Raw genomic sequence first — 19,506 nt, forward strand, 5'->3', positions numbered from 1 at the left:
TTTTGGACCCAGCCATTGGAAATCTTAGGCCAACAGATGGAGCTCTGGAGCCTGGAATAAAAAATACCATCAGTATTGCAGTCTGTGCTTTTGCCGGACTGGGAATAGGCTTGTATTTGAGCAATACATTTGAGATATTTATATAATTTGTATCTATAAAATTGTCATGCAGTGGCAGTACTACCTACGATATCAACCTGCAATAACAATACAGATATGTTAGCTCAGTTGGTAGGGCATCCCCCCCATGGGCCTCGGCCAGCAGCGGACCCGGGTTCGATTCCAGCCCGCGGTCGTTCTCTGCATGTCACTCCCCTCTCTGCCCCATTTCAACTCTGTCTCTACACTATCAATAAAGCATAAAAAATGCCAAAAAAATATCTTAAAAAAAGCAAATTAAAACATCATATGTATTGCATTTTTTCTTTTATTTTGTTTTATATCTTTGTGTATTCACACATACTTTGCAGACACTTGCATTCATTCACACACTCAAAAAGGTAAAATAATGAAAGTGTTATCTTGTGTTGGCTATAAGTTTATTTATATGATTTTCATCTTAGGTGGCAATTTTAAATGTTAAGCAACCAAACTTAATAATGTGGGTAAAAAGGAAGGATTTATTGATATTAAAAAAAAGTTACCTTGCTTTTCTCCTTTGCTTTCCTGTAGGCCTTTTGTTGTGGATTTTAAAGATAAGCACACCACACAAATATATCAGCTAAAGAAATAACCTGAATAAATGTAACCCACTGCCACTGCTCTCAGTCTGAAAGGGGAAAATATTTGTTCAGGCCAATATAAATAACATGACAGCCTCACATAGAAGTTAGTTTTTGTTATCATGGGCTCTTTAAAGCCCACCTAGCTTGAGCGAAAGTATTGGAGGGGTTTTGAGGCTTCCTATTGGACAGCTAGAGACACCAGCCTCGACCTTGGGCGTGCCGATGCAGATGATTGGACCCCGTCCCCATCACTCACTTCCTCCGCTCTCTCGTGAGCGCCTCCCCATTTCTCCCATATCCCAACCTACTGAATGTGCGGCTGGAGCGACCGTTTACGAAAACATCCACCGCAGACTGCATAATATTAGGGAGCCACGACGAACGTACGGGACCCAAGCAATGGATAAGACGGAATGACAGCCGAGTGGATGTCGTTACTAAAGTTGTATGGCGGTGTTTGGCCTCGAGCTTAGACGTTGGAAGCGTTAAACCAGAGTTAACGGCAATGAATGCGGTATCACTTCTCAGATAGAGAGACGGGGAGAGAGAGAGAGAGAGACCAAAGTGGATTCCCTCCCTGGACAGAGCTCGTTCCGCCCGATGGAGGCTGACGGGACCTTTGCAGTGAGCTCGAGGCCCGGAATGTCACCTGGGAAACGTCGACACCACGCCAGAGAACACAATTAAGGAAAAGACCGCGCACACCTGTCTGCGCTTTCGACGACTTTGACTTGACAACTTCTCAGTAAGCCTGCGTACAGGAAAAAAAAGGAAAGTTAGCAGGTCAATGTTAGCTGCGGGAGGCGACCCCCTCGCGCAAGATGACTATCATAGATATCACTTAACGAGAGGTTTATTGACCGCCTCAGGTGACCTCGGACAGGTAAACTACCCCTTTTTAAATGGACTTCACGCTTCTTTACTTTCCATGGGTTTGTTCTAGAAAGTCGTCCAATTGTATCAAACCATCTGCAAGTTTGACTCCAACTCATTTGCCTGCGAGAATTTAGCAGTTTTCCTTTTCAATTTTTTTCTTGGAAAATCTTCTCATCAAGCGTCGCCTCTTTTGACATCCACCATGTCATTCAAAGACAATGCTTGTCGGAAATTCCAGGCCAACATTTTCAACAAAAGTAAATGCCAGAACTGCTTTAAGCCCAGGGAGTCCCATTTGCTCAACGACGAAGACTTAAACCAGGTGAACAAATGCTTTTTATTTCATTTGTATACACCATTTGATAGCCTACTTGTGATAATGTCCATGTCATATAACTGTAAAAGGGATTGCCTTTTTTTTTTTTAGCTTCCCGTCTGATATGCACTTTTCAAACGGTGTGTAATGTGTCAGTAGACCATGCAGTGGAAAGGTTAGAGTAATTGGACATAATTAGTTTCCAGCCCAAGGGCTCATATTGACCCTAATTTATGCACATATAGGCCTCCACCCAGCTCCATGCCTTCCAGCACAGTAGCCTCCTATCAGCTGTTTTTATTTAATCATATTTGGCTTTCACTTATTACTGTGAAAATGGCTTTAAATGTTTCCATAAGAACATGTCCTATCCTTGACCTCCCCCCCCATTCTTTTTATTGCAACACTTGTGTGCCCTTACACCCAAATAAGCAGTGAAGTTCCAAAGTTTTCCAAAATTAGCCTATATTTAATCACAGCTGGAGATATTCCACTAACACTCCCTGCTGGACTGTGCTGTTGATATTTCGAGGTTGTGAATGGCGGCATTAGGTGTGAACTATGTTGGCCTGTATCATTAGCCTACTTGTGACCATTCCTTTTGGTAAGCTGTTCAAACAGAACAGGTGAAGAGTTAGCTGTGTCCAAAATCACTTGTATCACACCTCCTCATTCACTATCCGGTACTTGTCTGTACTGTGAATGCGCTGAAAAAAAAATCTGGTGTTAATACAGCCTAGAATCTGTAAACAAAGGGGGCCCACCGTAGCTAGCAACATGCCGGTTTACAGAGCCTAGGCTGTGTTTTAACACTGGACTTTGTTTACAGCGCACAGCCGCACAGTGGGGACAAGTAGCCCATCGTGATATTCATTGATTTTGACAACAAACACTCTCAAGAATCGCTGACTCCATCTTTTTAAGAGTTACCTGAGTGCAGGTCCAGGATGACAGTTTATTTATAAGAGTCTTCTGTATTTAACTGACAGTCAGTGATGCTTCTTCAGTTGGTTACGTCTTCAGCGTGGCACGGTGAGGAATTTCTGACCCACTTGCTGTCAATCTTATCTTTTTGGCCCATTGAAAGGTTATCATCTGAAGACCCGGCACAGGCAGGCCATGTTGTTCTACTAAAAATAAAACACTGAAGGCCTTTTGAAACCAATCCTGTGAATATTTTAATGCGGAACTTTTGTTGTTCCTTTTTACGGCCCACGCTATCTGTGAGGTATTACAGTCAGGATAGGAGGGGGATAAGGGGCCGTTGCAAAATGAACACACGCAAACACACTCCAATGACTCCGTTTAACTACCGAAACCATTGAAGGGTAAAACAATGACCTAGATTCATCTGGTAGACCATGGTCTCTCTCTCGGGAGGCTTTGCCATTCGTGCTTCTGTCGGGTCATGTGAGGAGAGATGGGAAGTCTTTCTAAACTATGCTCAGACTGTGTTTCTTCATGGGCTTTAGACTAGTTTTTCACAGGCCAGAAAGAAGCCAGTGTCCCCAGTATTGGTGTGAATCCCTCTCAACACCTACTGCGTACAGCCCTTTCCTACAGTCCTCCTTAATCAAATAACATCTGTAAGGTGCTGTTCCTGTGTACAGCTGACGGCACACAGGAACCACACAGGTTGGATGTCGTTTCTCTTTCAAATCTCGTACTCAAGCTAACCCAACTGTGCAAGCTTTATAGTCGGTACTTATTATTGAAAATTCCTCTTATGTAATTTTGTTTACACAGAGTCACTCAGCTGAGAAATGTGCCGAACGTCCTGAAAGAGGATTTTATGGTGGATTATACTTGGCTTTACGTGGGATGAAGTTATGACTGTAATCAAAGCCACTGATAGAGGGATATACATGGAGGTGCCAGACGGCTGGAAATGTCAGAGATTTTGCACTTAATTGGGAGTGTAGTTGAATTATGTAATGTACTTTATTTGTTAAACTCTAAGATTGGTAAGATTGGTAGGTAAGACTGGGGTGTAAACGTATTTAGTGAATTTTGTGATCCTGTACACACACAACCTTGCTGTGGTTATGCAGGATTTGTTTTGCTAAGCAAACAAATGCTGACTACTAGTGTGGCCAGAGTTCCAGTTTTTTGTTAACCAGAACTATTTAAGAGAGACTGCCAGGCCAACTTACATTTCTCAGTAAATGTTTGAATTGCAAATCTGTAGCCACAAAAGCTTGCAGACTCTGTGCTACTTCTCTCTCTCCTGTTTCTCATCCACTGTTTTGCTAACTTGTGCCTCTTGCTGTCCCCCTCTGCCGACCAGTCCACCCACTTAGAGGATCAGAGGGAAAATCATGTGTGTTAGCCTTTCCCTTTCCTTTTTTTCGTTCCAGGGCAGCATGGTGCTCTGGGATACAGCCAGCTGGAGAATGTAGCCTGCAGTCAATTTGAGGCAGCTAGCTAGTGACTAACACACACCTTTCTGGCTTTAAAACTGAATAATGTGCGTGTCAGTGTCTGATATTGGGTCACCATGTATAGCCTAAACGAGGGACAAGCCTCCAGTTGTATCTACAGTGATGTCAAAATGTGCATAATTTAACCGTTAATCGATTTGTTGGTGTGCCTATGACCCTAACACTGTTACTGTGTTTTTCCCTCACCAGGCAAAACCCATATATGGAGGATGGTTGCTGCTGGCACCAGAAGGAACAAATTTTGACAACCCCTTACACAGATCTCGGGTAAGTTCAGAACAGAGCATTGTTTGGTCTCTTTACCTCTATGTACCTTCATTTTTTAATAAACACAACAGTAAACAACAACAGTAAAACAGTCACTTTTAAGGTAGCTTTCTAACTTCAAACTATGTTGCAAGAATATAATTTTTCCCTTGAGTAAAGTTTGTTTTTTCAGTTATTAAACTACTATACCATCAGAAAATGTCACTTCTGACACATCCAAAGTAAAATAGTGCACCTTAAGTGTAAGATGGCTTAAGTTTAGTATAACAAAAAGGTTTCTTGAACAAGCAAATTAGCCCTTTCTGTAGAGTTATTTTTTTCATCCATTCTGAGACTCATTTGACAAACATGGATGATGGTTATTATGGTTGGCCCCTGTCGCTGTTTATGGATTGAACATCTTCCTATGGAAGGCTTGACAGAAGAAGCCTCATTCTCAGACCGTAATGATGAGCCAAATATTGACTTTTGTTTCATGAATCCTGTTCCCCTAGCATCATATAACAGGAGCCTTGCTCTGTTGCACCACTTCCTTTATCAACTCTTCCAGATTGTACGCTGGTGGTGCATCCCAAACAGGGGTAGAGAATGTGGGGGAGGAGAAGGGAAAAGTCCCAGCTCTCACAGCCACACTGATGGCTTCCATATGTTTTTTTGGTAAAAGCACCTCGGGTTCCTTCAACTCAACTACTGTCAACAGTCTGCTGCCACTTTGACATAATCACTGATGTGTTCTGCCTATTCTTCCAATCAGCTTTTCACTGTGGGGGGGCGGGGGGTATACTTTGTGGCCTGTACGTAGTGCTGAGGTGAGCAGGTTGCTCAGCTTTTGACTGACAAATAGCACAGACAAAGAGCTGACTTGTTGGTACAGTCATGTTTTAGTACCACTTTAGTTGGACATGTTATGGGTCTGTGGCTCTATTCTATCCATAAATTATGATGCAGAATGGATCTTTAGAAGCTTCATGCAAGCCACATATCTATTGCGTTTTTAATAACATATTATGGTGGATACGACGCAATATATTATTTGTGAAGCTTATCAGCAGCACACAGTTGAGACCTTGCCTTTTAAAGTTACAAAGCACTTCTCAATATTTCATGAAATGGGCTCATTTGGAATTGGAGCCCAGGATATTTAACACCGAGACAAAACGGTGCATTAAGATAAAAGGAAGTCAATGAGGAAGGATATCAATTGAAACTGTCACCAGATTGTTTGCACAAATATTGGCAAAAATACATTTCTAATCAGGGGATATCAGGCCTCCATTATATGTTAGATTTTGACATGTAGTTTCAGAAATATGATAGGCTTCATCTTCTTCAGTGTGCATTATTGACATTGTTCACTTAGTTTATTTTGGGAAAACTCTTTAACATGACACTGTCAGATATCAGTTCAAGGTTGTGTGCATTTATTTGTATATGTATAATATCCTGTTAGACAGATCTGTGCATGGTTAATGTTATCAGTAGGGGTATATTGGGTAATACTGTGAAAGGGTTCAGCTTTGTAGTTCTTGTCATTGTACTAGCATTTGGCTGGGACACAAAGACATTCCAAACAGTGTTGTATCTTCTTTTCCTTATACAGTTAAGAAGATAAACAAAGTGAATACTTGCTGATTGATTTGTCCAAGGCAAGATGACAGAATGTTTCCCAACTTGAAAACAGTATGATGCCGTTTTACTGAAAGTGTGCCAAGAACTGGGTTGCCACTACATTTCCAAAGGCATGCTTGCTTTGTGTATTTACTGTTTGTTTATGCGTGCCCCAGTGTGTGGTGGCCAAGTCTGTAAAGCTTGAGGTTTATTGTATATAAGAGTCAGGATTTGAATCAAACTTTTACAGATTTAATTCACAGCTCCAGTTAACAATCTGTGGATACTTCCAACAGTAGTAGTTCAACTCCCATATTTGCAACAAGGTTCATGCATAACTCAAAGACAGCTTTTAAACCCATGTTCAGAAATTTCACATTTTTGTTGCAACATCTTTGATACAATTCTGATGTGATTTACTGCTGGGATTTATGCCCATATCGATCATGTGACCACGTAAGTACTTAAAGAATGTCTCTTTTTCCCCTCACGCAGAAATGGCAGCGGAGGTTTTTCATCCTTTACGAGCATGGCTTACTGCGCTATGCTCTGGACGAAATGGTGAGTGGAAGCTTTCCTCCTGTCGTTAGCTGATTTTGGTTTGCACTGTTTGAGTTATGAATGTAATACATTGTAAAATAATAGCTGGTATTTAAACAATGGCCAGGTTCAAGCGACTTTGAGCACTGAGAAAAACGATACACAAATATCATGTACTATGAGCTGTCAAATCCGAGCTGGTGACTGCTATTTGGTGCAACATCGTTATGCCATATTCTCGACCTAGTACCCATTACTTCCTTTAACAGTTTCCACCCACTAAACCTATGATAGGTTCCATTGTGCTTTTCTTTCTTTGTTACTGAAACTCAGCTGAATATCTACCAGCGCAAAAGGGAAGTGAATATACCGTCTATTACCAGCATACAGTTGCAACAAAAAGTTATTACACAAATGGAAACAAAACAGGTTGGCTTATTACTGAAATATGAAACAGGAGAAATGAGTTTTCTTTGATAATAGTAACCTGTCTCAAATACATGGCTGGCTCTCTCTTCCGTTGAGCTAACTAAACGAAACACCCTGACCACTATTTGATCATTTACAGCAGGTTTCAAAATCAAGTGATTTACTACATAATTGGCAGATGGCAGTAATGTGGCTAGTTAAGAAATGGTGACCGTATGAAGGTTTGTTTGTCTGAGGTTTTTGGGAGTAAAAAAAGGGGGAAATAATTGATTTTCTGATTTTATACGTTAGCAGTGCTTGATAGTTTTGGTTGGAAGTGTTTTTATATTGTTGTTATTATTTTGGTGTTTGTCCTGGGAATACCTGGGTGGGCTCTTTACCACTTGACCAGTCAGTCGCCACATTGCTCACAGTAACACTCTCTTGCATACAGCAGAGTATTTACTGAATGTGTTAAACAGTATAGGCTAACAACACAGTGGTATCAAAAGGAAAGAAGTGACACCACATGGTGTTAATACCAAGTCATGTGCCAAGCTCTGTATGTGTTTATTTAAGTGGCTTATTGTGTAAGAGCCCCATGGTAACTTCCTCTTCTGAAAGACAAACTGGAAAAAAGAAACATCCAAAATAAGAAACACTAATGTCTTCAGGGATCTTGATTGGTTTCAGTAGTTAAATATCTATGAAATGAATACTTGGATGGACTGTTTCTACCTTTTGAGTTTATGTTGTTGTTGTTGGAAGACTTGATAGGTTTTCAGTTCTATTATGACTGCGTGATACAGCAGCATGTGGGCATGGTGAATATTGATTGACCCAAAGCAGTGTTCAACAGTTTTTTCTAAACGTGGGATCTGCTTTGAAATGTGGTGAAAGGCAGCAGAAGTAGTTGAAACAGCACTTGCTTTGTTGCTTTTGACCCTTTCATATACTGTATGTGGCTGTTTCTGGCAGAGGAGAGAGATGCTGAGAGGTTCTATGTAATAGAGGCAGCAGCATGAGCCACAATGCTGTGTAGATGTTATTCTTTTGCTTTGCCCTTTGGGATCATGTCATTCCCCCTATAGAAATCTGCTACGTGTTGAAAGGATAGGCTCATTTCTGCCCAGTGCATCAAGGGCAGAGTTTTATAATATTAAACATGGCACCAATGTAATGTATTGTATTATTTTCTTCTTCAAACTGGGCCCATGTGTATTTGTGAGGCACTGGAAGACAGTGATGAATAGAAGAAGGCTGGAGTATGTATTTACTGGAAAGACAAAAGAAAGAGGCGGATGTCCTCCCTCCAATTAGCAGTCTCTCTGGATGTCACTCTTCATCTTTTCTTCTCCTCTCTGAAAGCAGGATCAAAAGGAGAGCGGGGTAACAAGGGTCAGGAAAAGCTTGAGATACCAAGAATAATTGTTTTGTGTTGAACAGCTGCACATATCTGGCTAATTGGCATACACTTCCGGCACTCGACAGTATAGGCGATGATGTAAATTACATTTATTTCTGAAACAGTGTGTGAAGCTCAAGTAGGCTAAATATTAAAGAGGACCTATTATACTACTTTTCTGGTCTTAATTTCTTGTTTTACACTGCTATAGAGCAACCTGACACGAATCACATCACAAAAAACTATGTAGATTTTCGGGAAGCTCTTTCTCTTATTTTGGCGATCCAGCACATCCTGTCAACACTTGAGTGTGTGTGCTTCGGCAATCTCCGCTCCCTCCGCCTGTGCATCGGCCATCTCCGCTACCCTCCCCCCCCCCTCCTGCAAACCCCACTCCGTTGTGATTGGTTACCTTCCTTCCGGAACACTTTCAGTGGCGGGAAGCGCGAGCATGGACCTATAAGGGCGCGAGGCAGACGCGAACAGGGAAGTGACAGCATTACCATACATGGAAACATCCGCGTGGTCACGTCACCAATTTTTATGCGACGTCACGAATTATGAAAGGGTAGACCGCTTTGAAGACGTGACTTCTCGACTGGCTAGAATAGTGTTTAGTGCTCTGCACAGACACCCCAGACGGTCTGCAGGGAATACGTCGAAATGCATGTAAGTCATTATTTGATAATTTAGTATGGTTAAGCATGACTATGAATCATCATAACAATGTTTATAGGTCATAAAAGTCAAAAAGCATCATAGGTCCTCTTTAATAACACTGAGTGTGTGTTTCCAGTCATAAAAGCTGTGTGCTTTGTTTACAAGCTGGTATTGTTGTTTCATAAAGAGATCTCAGGTTTGCCATTATTACAAAATGTATTTTATCTTGTGTTTATTTATTTTTGTTGCAGTGATACTACAATTATAATCTGAGCTTTATTGCTCCATTTATTTTACATACTTTGAAATGGGCTACAATCAACAATACAATAAGACAGTGACTGACATTGAATTCAGTTTAAATGTTGTGTTGTGATAGCCTGGCATTCCCAGACCTGCCACTAGGCGCTGGCAAATAAAATTTGCTGCGCGTGTTGGTCTAGACACGCTCCGTTGAAGCTTTAACAAGAAAGCCAGAAATCTGGCTGGTCCTTTATATGGTGCTCGGGGAGGACGTAACCGGATGACGACAGTGACGTGCATGCGACGTCGAAGCCGTGATAGTAAACATCAAAGATGGCTGCGGATATGTTGTGTGAGTTTGAGACTGCTTTGGCCTCGACCCTTAACGATTTGGAAGACGGCACTCAAATCTTTCATTAGCAAGTAAGTGGAATGTTCTATTTTGCCGACCGACAACGGCAAACGTTTCATTTAACAGTTTAACAGCTGTTCGCTAAACGAAAGGGGCTTACGTCGCCTTGTGCATCGCTCTGATTGGTTGTAGTGCTATCCAACTGCGTGCAGTGGCATTTGAAATGCACGAGTAGGAGCCGCCCCTTGAGTTGGAAATTACTATTGATCGTGGCCAGACCCTCTATCGTTCAAGATATCAGGGTCTGGATTTCCAGGCTAGTGTTGTGAATGACAAAACAAATGTGTTTTGAAAGATCTTTTCGTTATTTTACACATTTTAAACATATTTTTTAAACATTCTAAACATCTTTGTGCGTTTTTAAACACATTACTTTTAACATTTTAACATCTTTATCTAAGTATGTTTTTTTTTTTTTTTTAAATACATTTGAACATCTTTATCCAGTGGTTTAATCCTGCTTCCTTTAAGCATGGATAGTAGTGACTGAGTGTGCAGCGGAGTGAGAAAGATAGGCAGAAAGACTTGCCCAAATTAATGACTACTGTTAAATGTCATTCACACAGTGTTTTTTCCCTAGTGCCTCCAATGTCCTGCTGGAGGAAAATATTAGCCAGCTGAGAACCAGACCCTCCTAGGGAGGTCCGCCGGTATGCCCCCCGGGAGTTTTTTTTTTTACCTTTTTAAAGTGAAATGCATGAATCTGGTGCACTTTGAGAGGTAAATGAAGAGGCTAAATATGAGGAATTTTGCGTGACCAAATAGTTTGGAGACACTGGGTCAGATGAATTAGAAGCTATTAAAGAAAGACACACGAATTTTCCATAAAAATATTAATTTAAAATAAAATATTATGCAGGGTCCTCTGGGTTGGGCTTTGAGCTCTTTTTCTTTAACGAGACATATTTCTCTGTAATATAGTGAATGCATTTAAATGCAGTGAGAGGAACGAAGCAGAAGAACTCTTGTCCAGCTATCTTTATTTCCACAGACAATGCTGAAATAGGCTATAGACTATACACAGTGCATGGGAAACTGAGGTCAGCCCCATTTCCAAATCTTTTTAAATAAACTCAATACACATTGTGCATGGACGTGAATGTGACGTGATCAGTTAACCTCGGATTATCTCCCAGATGATCTGATTCAATTATTAGGCTATTAACTATCCAGACCAAAACATTGTATTTTTTTTTGTATGATAACTTACATTTGCTTAATATGATGTTGATATCAAAAACACAAACTCAAAAAAATTAAAAAATAAATTAATCCGCGCCCCTCCTGCCATAACTCCGCCCCACAGTTTGAAAACCACTGCTCCAGACCACATCAGAACCCCCATCTAAGAGCACTGGTTGGGGTTTCAGATGAGGAGGTGCCCCTCTGTTTTCCTCTCGGCCAAGTTTTTTATGGATCTTGTGTCTTGGCTCTAACCAAACCCAGATGGGCTGCGGTCCCAACCTTCAGGATGTGGCATGGCTCTGGGGGAAAGGAATGGGTTAGCAAAGGCCTGAGAGAGCCATCGATTTGGGGTTACCCACCTACGGTGAACACCCAACCCTTCACCCCACTGCCATCATTTCATGCTAAAAGCTGCAGTGGCTTTAAAGAGCTGTAATGTACAAGAGACAAGTGGCAAAAATATAAAAATGATGGCTATAGTGTAAGCTACTGTAGATAAGGAGAAATGTGTTCTGATCAGAAGGATGGAGCGTGTAAATAGCTGAGACTGTTGATATTTTAGATTTGGCTTCAAAAGAAGGAAGTTTACATGTGTTGTCTAAAGCCAAAGATTCGCCTTGCCACTGCTTGCGACGAGAATGTTTTTGAACGTTGCGGGGGGAAAATCGCAGCAGTGTGATCTGCGCGTTGCAAGCCGTTGCAAGTAGTCGCAGAAGATTCAACATGTCAAATCGCAAGGTCCAGTTTTAGTACGTCCAGGCCAGCTCGTTGCGAGCGGTTGCGAGCAGTTGCAGTTGTGTCTCGTTGCAAGGCGAATCTTTGGTCTGAACTGGGCTTTAGATGTTTCACTGAATTTTAGCACTTTTTATTAGCTGGATTTATCAATTCAGTCTTGGCATTTGCTGAATAGTACAAGCTAGAATCTCCAAGAGCAACAGAACCAGGAAAGCGTTGGCAAGGCAACATGTTTTGTCCCTTTGTCTACATACAGTTAACCATGGCATGTGTAACATGGGAAAGTTATTCTCTGTTTTGTGTAGAGCTCTTGCTGTCTCTGTCCCGACTGTAGGACAGAACACTCTGGAAGCAAAGCTTGAGTGTGTGGGCTGAGGCCGTCTCTATAGGCTCAGCCATATGGTGATCAAGCATTTCAACAGTAGCTGGATCATCAGGCGTGTGTGAGTGAGATAGAGGGTGCTCGACTACAGAGACCATGTCAGGAACAGGTGCTGCAGGAGGCCATAGTTTTGACTTAACTGTGAGACAAAGTGTATTTATAATCATTTAGAGCTAAAGAACAATCAATAGCATGCACAGATGCCACCCATAACCAGCTATGTCAATTTGGCTGTTCGGGTTGTTAAAGTGATGGGAGAAACACGCATACACACACAAAATCCATTATCATCATGTGATCAGGTCAGGTATGTGGGTGTAAAGCACCACATAGCCACTCTGATGACATCAGTGTGAGTTAAAATGATCAACACCCACACTATAATAAGTGCTTCGCTATGCGGTCCTAAATACCCCACACAACAACTAGCTCCTGTTGACCTAATTGTAACCTCTTCTCACACACACACACACACACACACACACACACACACACACACACACACACACACACACACACACACACACACACACACACACACACACACACACACACACACACACACACACACACACACACACACACACACACACACACACACACACACACACACACACACACACCCCTACCTACCTACCTCATTTTATGCCTCAAAGCCAATTTTTATTATTATTTTTAACTTCTGTTATGAAGTTTCCCAATTGAAGCGCTTTAATGATGGTTGATGATTTAACATTTCCACACTTTATTCTGAAGCCTTTTTGGTAAAGACAATGAACTTTCTCTTGTAATGCTGGACAGTTAATGTATGTTAGTCGAGATTAAGCAAGCAGTATACCTGCAAATAAAACAGGGCTACCTATTGAGTTGCACAACACAAAAGTCTCATTCAGAGACACTTGAATTGTATTTCCCTTTAGACTGTATTGACTGAAGTTGACTGTCTGTATCCCAGGCGTATCCCTTCTAATCCTAGGAGAACATGATGTTCTCAGGACGTTTCTGTTGTTGAAATAGTTCTCTTTTCAATTTACGGTAGTTCAATTAATTTTCTGTGTTAACTGGAATTCAAATACATTGTACTGTCCAAGAACTAAACAAGTCTATTTCCCTCACATTTGTGCATTCTTTGAACTTGAGGCACACTGTCTTGCCGTCTCTCCATGAATCATCCAGACATGAGCATTTAAAACCTCAGCCTGTGTTTGCCGTCACACTTGTATGACCTGCTTAAACATGCATCAACCCTCTCCCTTTACTAGCTCTGTTTAAAGATGAAATTGAGTGCTACTTTAACCAATTTAAAAAAGCTTTTGTCTTGTTTTAGTTTGGGAATGAGAAGAGCTTTCCAGAGGATGGATGAGTGGGCAGGTCCTCTCAGCTGTGTTGCTGCCTCCAGGCACTCCATGCAGGGAATAAGTGGGGGCCGACCAACCCACCACATCAAATTAGGGATACTTATAGGGGAGTTTGAGTCTACCACTCACAGCAAGCCATGGGAAACAGAGTGGAGCGGGAAGTAAAGACTGCCGGGAGTACACAAGTTTATATTACAGTACAAGATGGAGAGATGGAAGGATGAGTGATTTGGGTTTGAAAGTTGGATTGGGGAGAGAAGCAAATGATTAAGGGGGACAAGGGTAAGAATGAATGAGATGTTGCTTGTGTTGATAAGATGGTGCCATACTGGAATAGTGTGGATTGTTTACTAAGTGTGGGTCCTGGGTGAGGCGTGTGTTGTTTTTGTAGAGATATGGTGCGTGAGAGTCTTCTTTAACCCCTGCCCTTCCTTCCCCATGGTTCCAGTAGGAACTGATCTGCTGGAATGTAAACAGCCATGGATTACAGTGGGGTCACTGTTCCCATTTTACAAAGCCACAAAACCATGGGAACAGCCATTCATACAGCTTGTAATCATCAGGGTCGACAACACTGTAACTGCCACTCAACCTAATGGCAACCCCACATCCCAATGCACACGGTACAGACTATATTTATACACAGAACATTCTCTTGTTTTGTTTACAAAGGGGAATTTTGTTACTGTTTTATCCCAGGTTGATACAGCCAATTCCCTATGCACTTCTGCTATGTCTTCTGTTGGCCGGGAGAGGCTGACCACAATGACATTTAGTGTGAGGCGTTATCCCTTCTAGTTTGAGCAACAAGTGTGCTGGAATCATGACCAACCAATAGGAAAGGCAACCAGCATCAAATACGAGCAACATCAAAATGTTTTCAAACGTTTCGGTCAAACAAACTAATCACTTGATCTTAATGCAGTGTAGTTCATAAAATGTTTTAATGGCATCACATTGATATTATATAATGGTGGATCCAGCAGCTTTGATCTAGGGCTTTGCTGTCCTCCAAGTGGCCCAATATGCATGTCCACTTTCCAAGTGCTTTGGTTTACTGAGGAGACATGATTTTACCTTTTTTAATAGGAGGGTATGGTTAAGCTGAATAGTGAGTACAATGAAAGGTCTCACGGAAGATGGGCTAGGTTGTGTTTTCATTTGATAAATGACCAATGGTGCTCTCTTTTGGCCTGCCTTTAACCTGTCTTCTTATCTGTACTCTGTTATTATTGCCTTCACTTTAGTCACCACGTCTTCCCGGATGTGGCTAAGATAAAAATCGTTTCCCCTCGACTTTTTCACTGTTTGAATTCTTCCCTTTCTTTAGTCAGAAGTACTGTAACCATGTCTGGCTCAGGGCCAAGTCTGTTCTCTAAACATTAAACTCAATGGGCCTGTCTTGAGTGTGAGCCACTGTTCTACATGTCACCACTGACTGGTCACTTTTATTATCTTTTAAAAGTGTATTTTGTTACTTTCATTAGCGTACAGACACACACACAACTGCCAGTAAACATGATCCTAGCTGATTTGCTACTAAACTAAAATGTGGTTTTGTTTGTGTTCTAAACTCTCAAGGATCAGGGAGATGCTTTCTCACTGACCTCCCCCTCGCCTACTCCCATTCCCCATGTATTGTGTCTCTGTGTGTGTTCCATAGCCAAAAGGCTTAATGAGTCTAAAAATAATGGCTGTCAAATTACACGTATTAAATTCAAATTACAGTCAATAAAACAGTTTTGTTCTCTTGTATGCACAAATAAGGGACTGAGTCGATCCCCTTTGATTGGATGAGCAGAAAGAACTCGGACTGGAAATAGGACAGGATTCATTGACATGTATTGACCTGGAAAGGCAAAGACAGAATCCAAGGCACTTTGAAAAACCTTTTAGCTCAATAACAAGGTTTTTGTTATTTGAAACGTTTGCACCTTTCACAACGTAACCACTGGGTATAGGGTTCTACTTAAACTTTTACCTTCAACTAATGTAGGCTGTTGAGAGTGGAGACAGTCCTTCTGTTTTACCCCCTGGTCTAATATTATATTAGTGTTCACTGTTGCATGAGCCTGTGGACAGGATCATTTAACACGGGGCACTAGGTCTATCAGCACATTGAGTAAAATAGTGCAATATTGCTCATAGCAAATGGATTCTCATGAGGTATCAGTTTCTTTTGATGTGGACTTTCACTTTAGGGGGATCTCTTTTTAACATTGTTGTTAGTGAATATGACTGCTATGTTTGGATGCACCAAATACTTGATGGGAATCCACTGTTTTGCCATGGTGAGAAGTCCATAAAAGGCTCTTTTTTCCCCGGATGTCTTATTGCCATCCTTCTCATTGTACCCCAACCCCCCCTTTCATTTTATTGTTCTTTTTAGTGATTTCCAGCTATTCATTATCCAGAGAAAGGCTGGCTCCAGGAGGCTTTGGCTAAAACCAGTGTCCACTATCACTCGCTGGGTCCTCACTTTTACTTTCCCATTACTCAGTCCGATTCACTTTCCCTTCCTTTAACCTCCTTACTTTTTCTCTTCTTCTGCCACTCTCTGGTATCTCTGCCTTTCATTCCAGTTCTCACTGGCCAATAAATCATTTGTGTTGGCGAGAGTGGCCAGCAGTATTGTGTAACTTTTCTCCCCCAAACCTTCCCCTGTCTATAAAGCCAAACACAGCCTGACAGACTGCTCGCTCAGTTTGTTCTAAACACTAGACCAGGACACTGACAAAAGGTTTCATTTAAAGCATCAGGGTAGAGGGCTTGGCCAGCTCTGAGACGGCTACTAATAAAACAGTGGGGTAGGTGGGTACGTGTCTGGATGTGTGATGGTGGGGGTGTAGGGACGCTGAGAGGCATTCCTAATTTGAAGAGTGAAAATTCTGCTACTGCATATCACCCACAGACAGACATCACTGTAACCCACCATTACATGTATGTAAAGAGAGTTGGTTAGTTACATCACTACAATAAGACGTCTCAGTTAAATGTCCAGTTTCTAACATGGTATGGAACTGGGTATCTAATAGCCTGGTGCCTTGCCATGGTCTGCCGGACCCAAGGCTGCAGTTGAATGTCTTTCAGCGTTGCAACAGGTGCAGGTGTATTGAACGACCTTTAACCTTTCACCTCAGCTTGTGCAACTGCCAATCCGACCACCTGTTAGAGTTGGGGCTCTGCAGACGAGATATTTTTAGAAAGAGAGAAAGTGCAACCTTGGAATTGAGTCTGGTGATGTTTCAATTGATTACAATAGCAAAGGTAAAACGTGTCATGGTATACTTATTTAGATAAAAATGATTGATTTGCAGGTGAAAATATCTCCCAGTAGAAACTCTTTCTCTTTCTGGGCCTTCATTCATCTGTGGGTCTTTCTTGTAAAATCCAACCTGCAACTTAACTATGTTGGCTTGCTGCTAATTGTTGTTGGGTGAGCCGCTCGCTTTTTAATAACCCACTCCAGCTTCCTCAGGATCTGGCTCTAAATTCCCATTTCAAGCAGCCATATACTGGCCTACCTCCAGCCTCAGAGCCTAATCAGCTTAGTGCCCTCTCTTCTGTGCTTTTTTTCTCGGCTTTAAAGATAAGGCGAAAAAAAAACTGAAAAAAAAACTTTATTTAAATAAACGGCAGTCCTTTGAAACATAACAGCTGCAAGAAAGAAACTGAAAACAGGTTTATATGTAAATATATATATACAAAACAAAGTACTGCAAAATAGTATTGCTTTATAGTATCAGAGAAAAAGAAGATGAATGGGGAACACTATCTGGAAACTTTTGCAGATATAAACAGAAGATTTACAGCTAACAGAAAAACAACCAGCTGTCTTGTCTGTATCAATGTTATTGCTCTTCTTGCACATAACAGCAGCATATTGTGTTCAGTTAATACTTACACATCTTTGACAAGCTGATAAACTGAATTGTGCTAAAATATTAAGAAAGAAGAAACATTCTGTAAATATTCTCAGTTCTATCTGATTTTATGTTCTACTTTGTATTAAAATTGCATGTGCTAATACTTGGTCCTTTTCTTAGTCATCATGTTTAAATATTACTGGATGAGATATTGTCTGGCTTACAATATATTTGTAACTATAGACTGTATTGTATGAAAAGTTCCTGTTTTTGCTGTAAGTGTTGAGATAATATCTTACACTTCCAAAAATATGTGTTTTATTTGGTGAAATACTTAAAACTTTTTTAGAAAACTTATCAGGGCTGAACAATTTGGGTAATATATGTAATCGTGATTTATCTGACTAATACTGTGGTTGCATTTTGATTTGCAATAAAGTTAACTAAAGTCAATATTCACTGTCATGACGTTAAAACTTTGTCTCAAAGAAGGTTTGCATGGTGCCTCCATGAGTCCTTTTCATACAGAGAAACAGTTGCAGATGACTGAACTAGTAGTTTGTTTACTAGCCTGAGCTAGAGCCTCACTTCTTTCACTTGAAATGTTGGCCAAACACACGCCTGTGGTGCTTTTGTAACTGCTGACATAGGTTTGTGGTTTTGCCTTGTGATGTGGCATCTGTGCAACGACAGGCCCTCAAAAATGCCTTATTTTGTTTCACATCCATCGTCTAATACCTTAAATACTCCCTATAGTGTCCAACGTTGCTTCAGGCTATATTTAAGCACCACAAATTTAACATGTTCCTTGTTTAACATGTTTATTGTTGACGGGCCTATACACAGTCGCCTTGGGCCACATCTAACTGGTGAGCATGACTGGTAGACGAGGAGCACTACATGACATTTTAAAACCATTGACACAACATTTCAAAGCATGGGTCAGACGTGCTTCATAATTTATGTCCTAAGTCCTTATCACAATGTTTTAAATGGCATTTTTGATTTGATATTCATTCGGCGTTCAGCCATAATATTAATCTTCATTAAAGTAAGATATTTAAAAAAAAAATGTGGCTATAGGTAAATTAAATGTTTTTGCTATTAGCTTCACATTTTTTAATGTTAACTGGTACTGGAACAAGCAAAGAAATCTGGAAATTAACTTTTGCCCCAAAGTTTTGTTACCTGCTGCTGGCAGCACTGTTTTGGGCAGAGACAGTGCCAACCAGCAGACCTGGGCCTTTAGGAAGCTGCTCTTGTGGAAAAACAGCCAGCTCCAAAACTGAGGTATTAGCTGAATTCCCAGAGGAACATTTTCCTATTCCCTCCCACCATTTTCCCTTCATTTCTGCCTGATGGGCTAATTTACGTTGACATAGCTTAGCTTTGGCAGATCTGCAGTCATTATCGAGGAGGTAGTTGAAGCCTGAAGGTCTTATGTAATTTCTTCATAGTGTGTAGACTGAGCCGCAGAAACAAGCTTCTTGTTAAATGTGTTTAAGACATGAATTCTACTAATGTACCTCTTGTATTTCTATACTTTACAATAGCCACAGCATATAATGGTTGCCTTTTCACCTTGGCCTACTTTCCAAAGTGCTGTTTCAGAGCACCCTGCAGGACGTTGCAGTAATCCAGACACTGCTGTTTTGGGGACAGCAGTGTCTTCAATACTAAATGTTACTATTACTGTATAGAGTCAGTGAGTCAGGGGCACTATATTGTAGAAAACATAAGGATACTTCAAGAACCGTACTGGTTAATATTGGTGTTGTAAATTAAAACAAGTCTAATGACTAGTGCATCATCAACCTATAGGACCGAGTTAGTAGCTGGGACTGTTAAAAGTCTTTGACCACAGTTAAAAAACTAGAAACTAAAATGGAAATACAGATTTGGGGAAAATACTCACTACTACAGTGGAGGGTAAAGTCATACAAAATGGACGTATTAGTTTGTATCGGATGAGTTTAAAAAAAAGGTCTATATTGTGCAATAACAATTATTTGGAGTGGAAAAAAGCAGCTTTGACTAATATTGGAAGGAGCTGGATAGCGGAGGAGAAAAGAAAAAGTT

At 41.0% G+C, this 19,506-nt stretch overlaps 1 protein-coding gene across 1 annotated transcript in view; it reads left to right on the forward strand.

Moving 5' to 3' along the window:
* Nucleotides 1–1,049: 1,049 nt before the first annotated feature.
* LOC307266840 (myosin phosphatase Rho interacting protein) overlaps nt 1,050–19,506 on the forward strand; it is a 48,744-nt gene continuing 30,287 nt past the window's right edge. Inside the window, exons 1-3 of the mRNA XM_080048953.1 lie at nt 1,050–1,923; nt 4,548–4,625; nt 6,729–6,794. Of these exons, the coding sequence (XP_079905079.1) occupies nt 1,804–1,923; nt 4,548–4,625; nt 6,729–6,794 (264 nt within the window). The 5' untranslated portion in view covers nt 1,050–1,803. The remainder of the gene's footprint in view (nt 1,924–4,547; nt 4,626–6,728; nt 6,795–19,506) is intronic.

This window comes from Ammodytes marinus (assembly GCF_949987685.1).
Source record: "Ammodytes marinus genome assembly, chromosome: 20".
Taxonomy (NCBI): domain Eukaryota; kingdom Metazoa; phylum Chordata; class Actinopteri; order Uranoscopiformes; family Ammodytidae; genus Ammodytes; species Ammodytes marinus.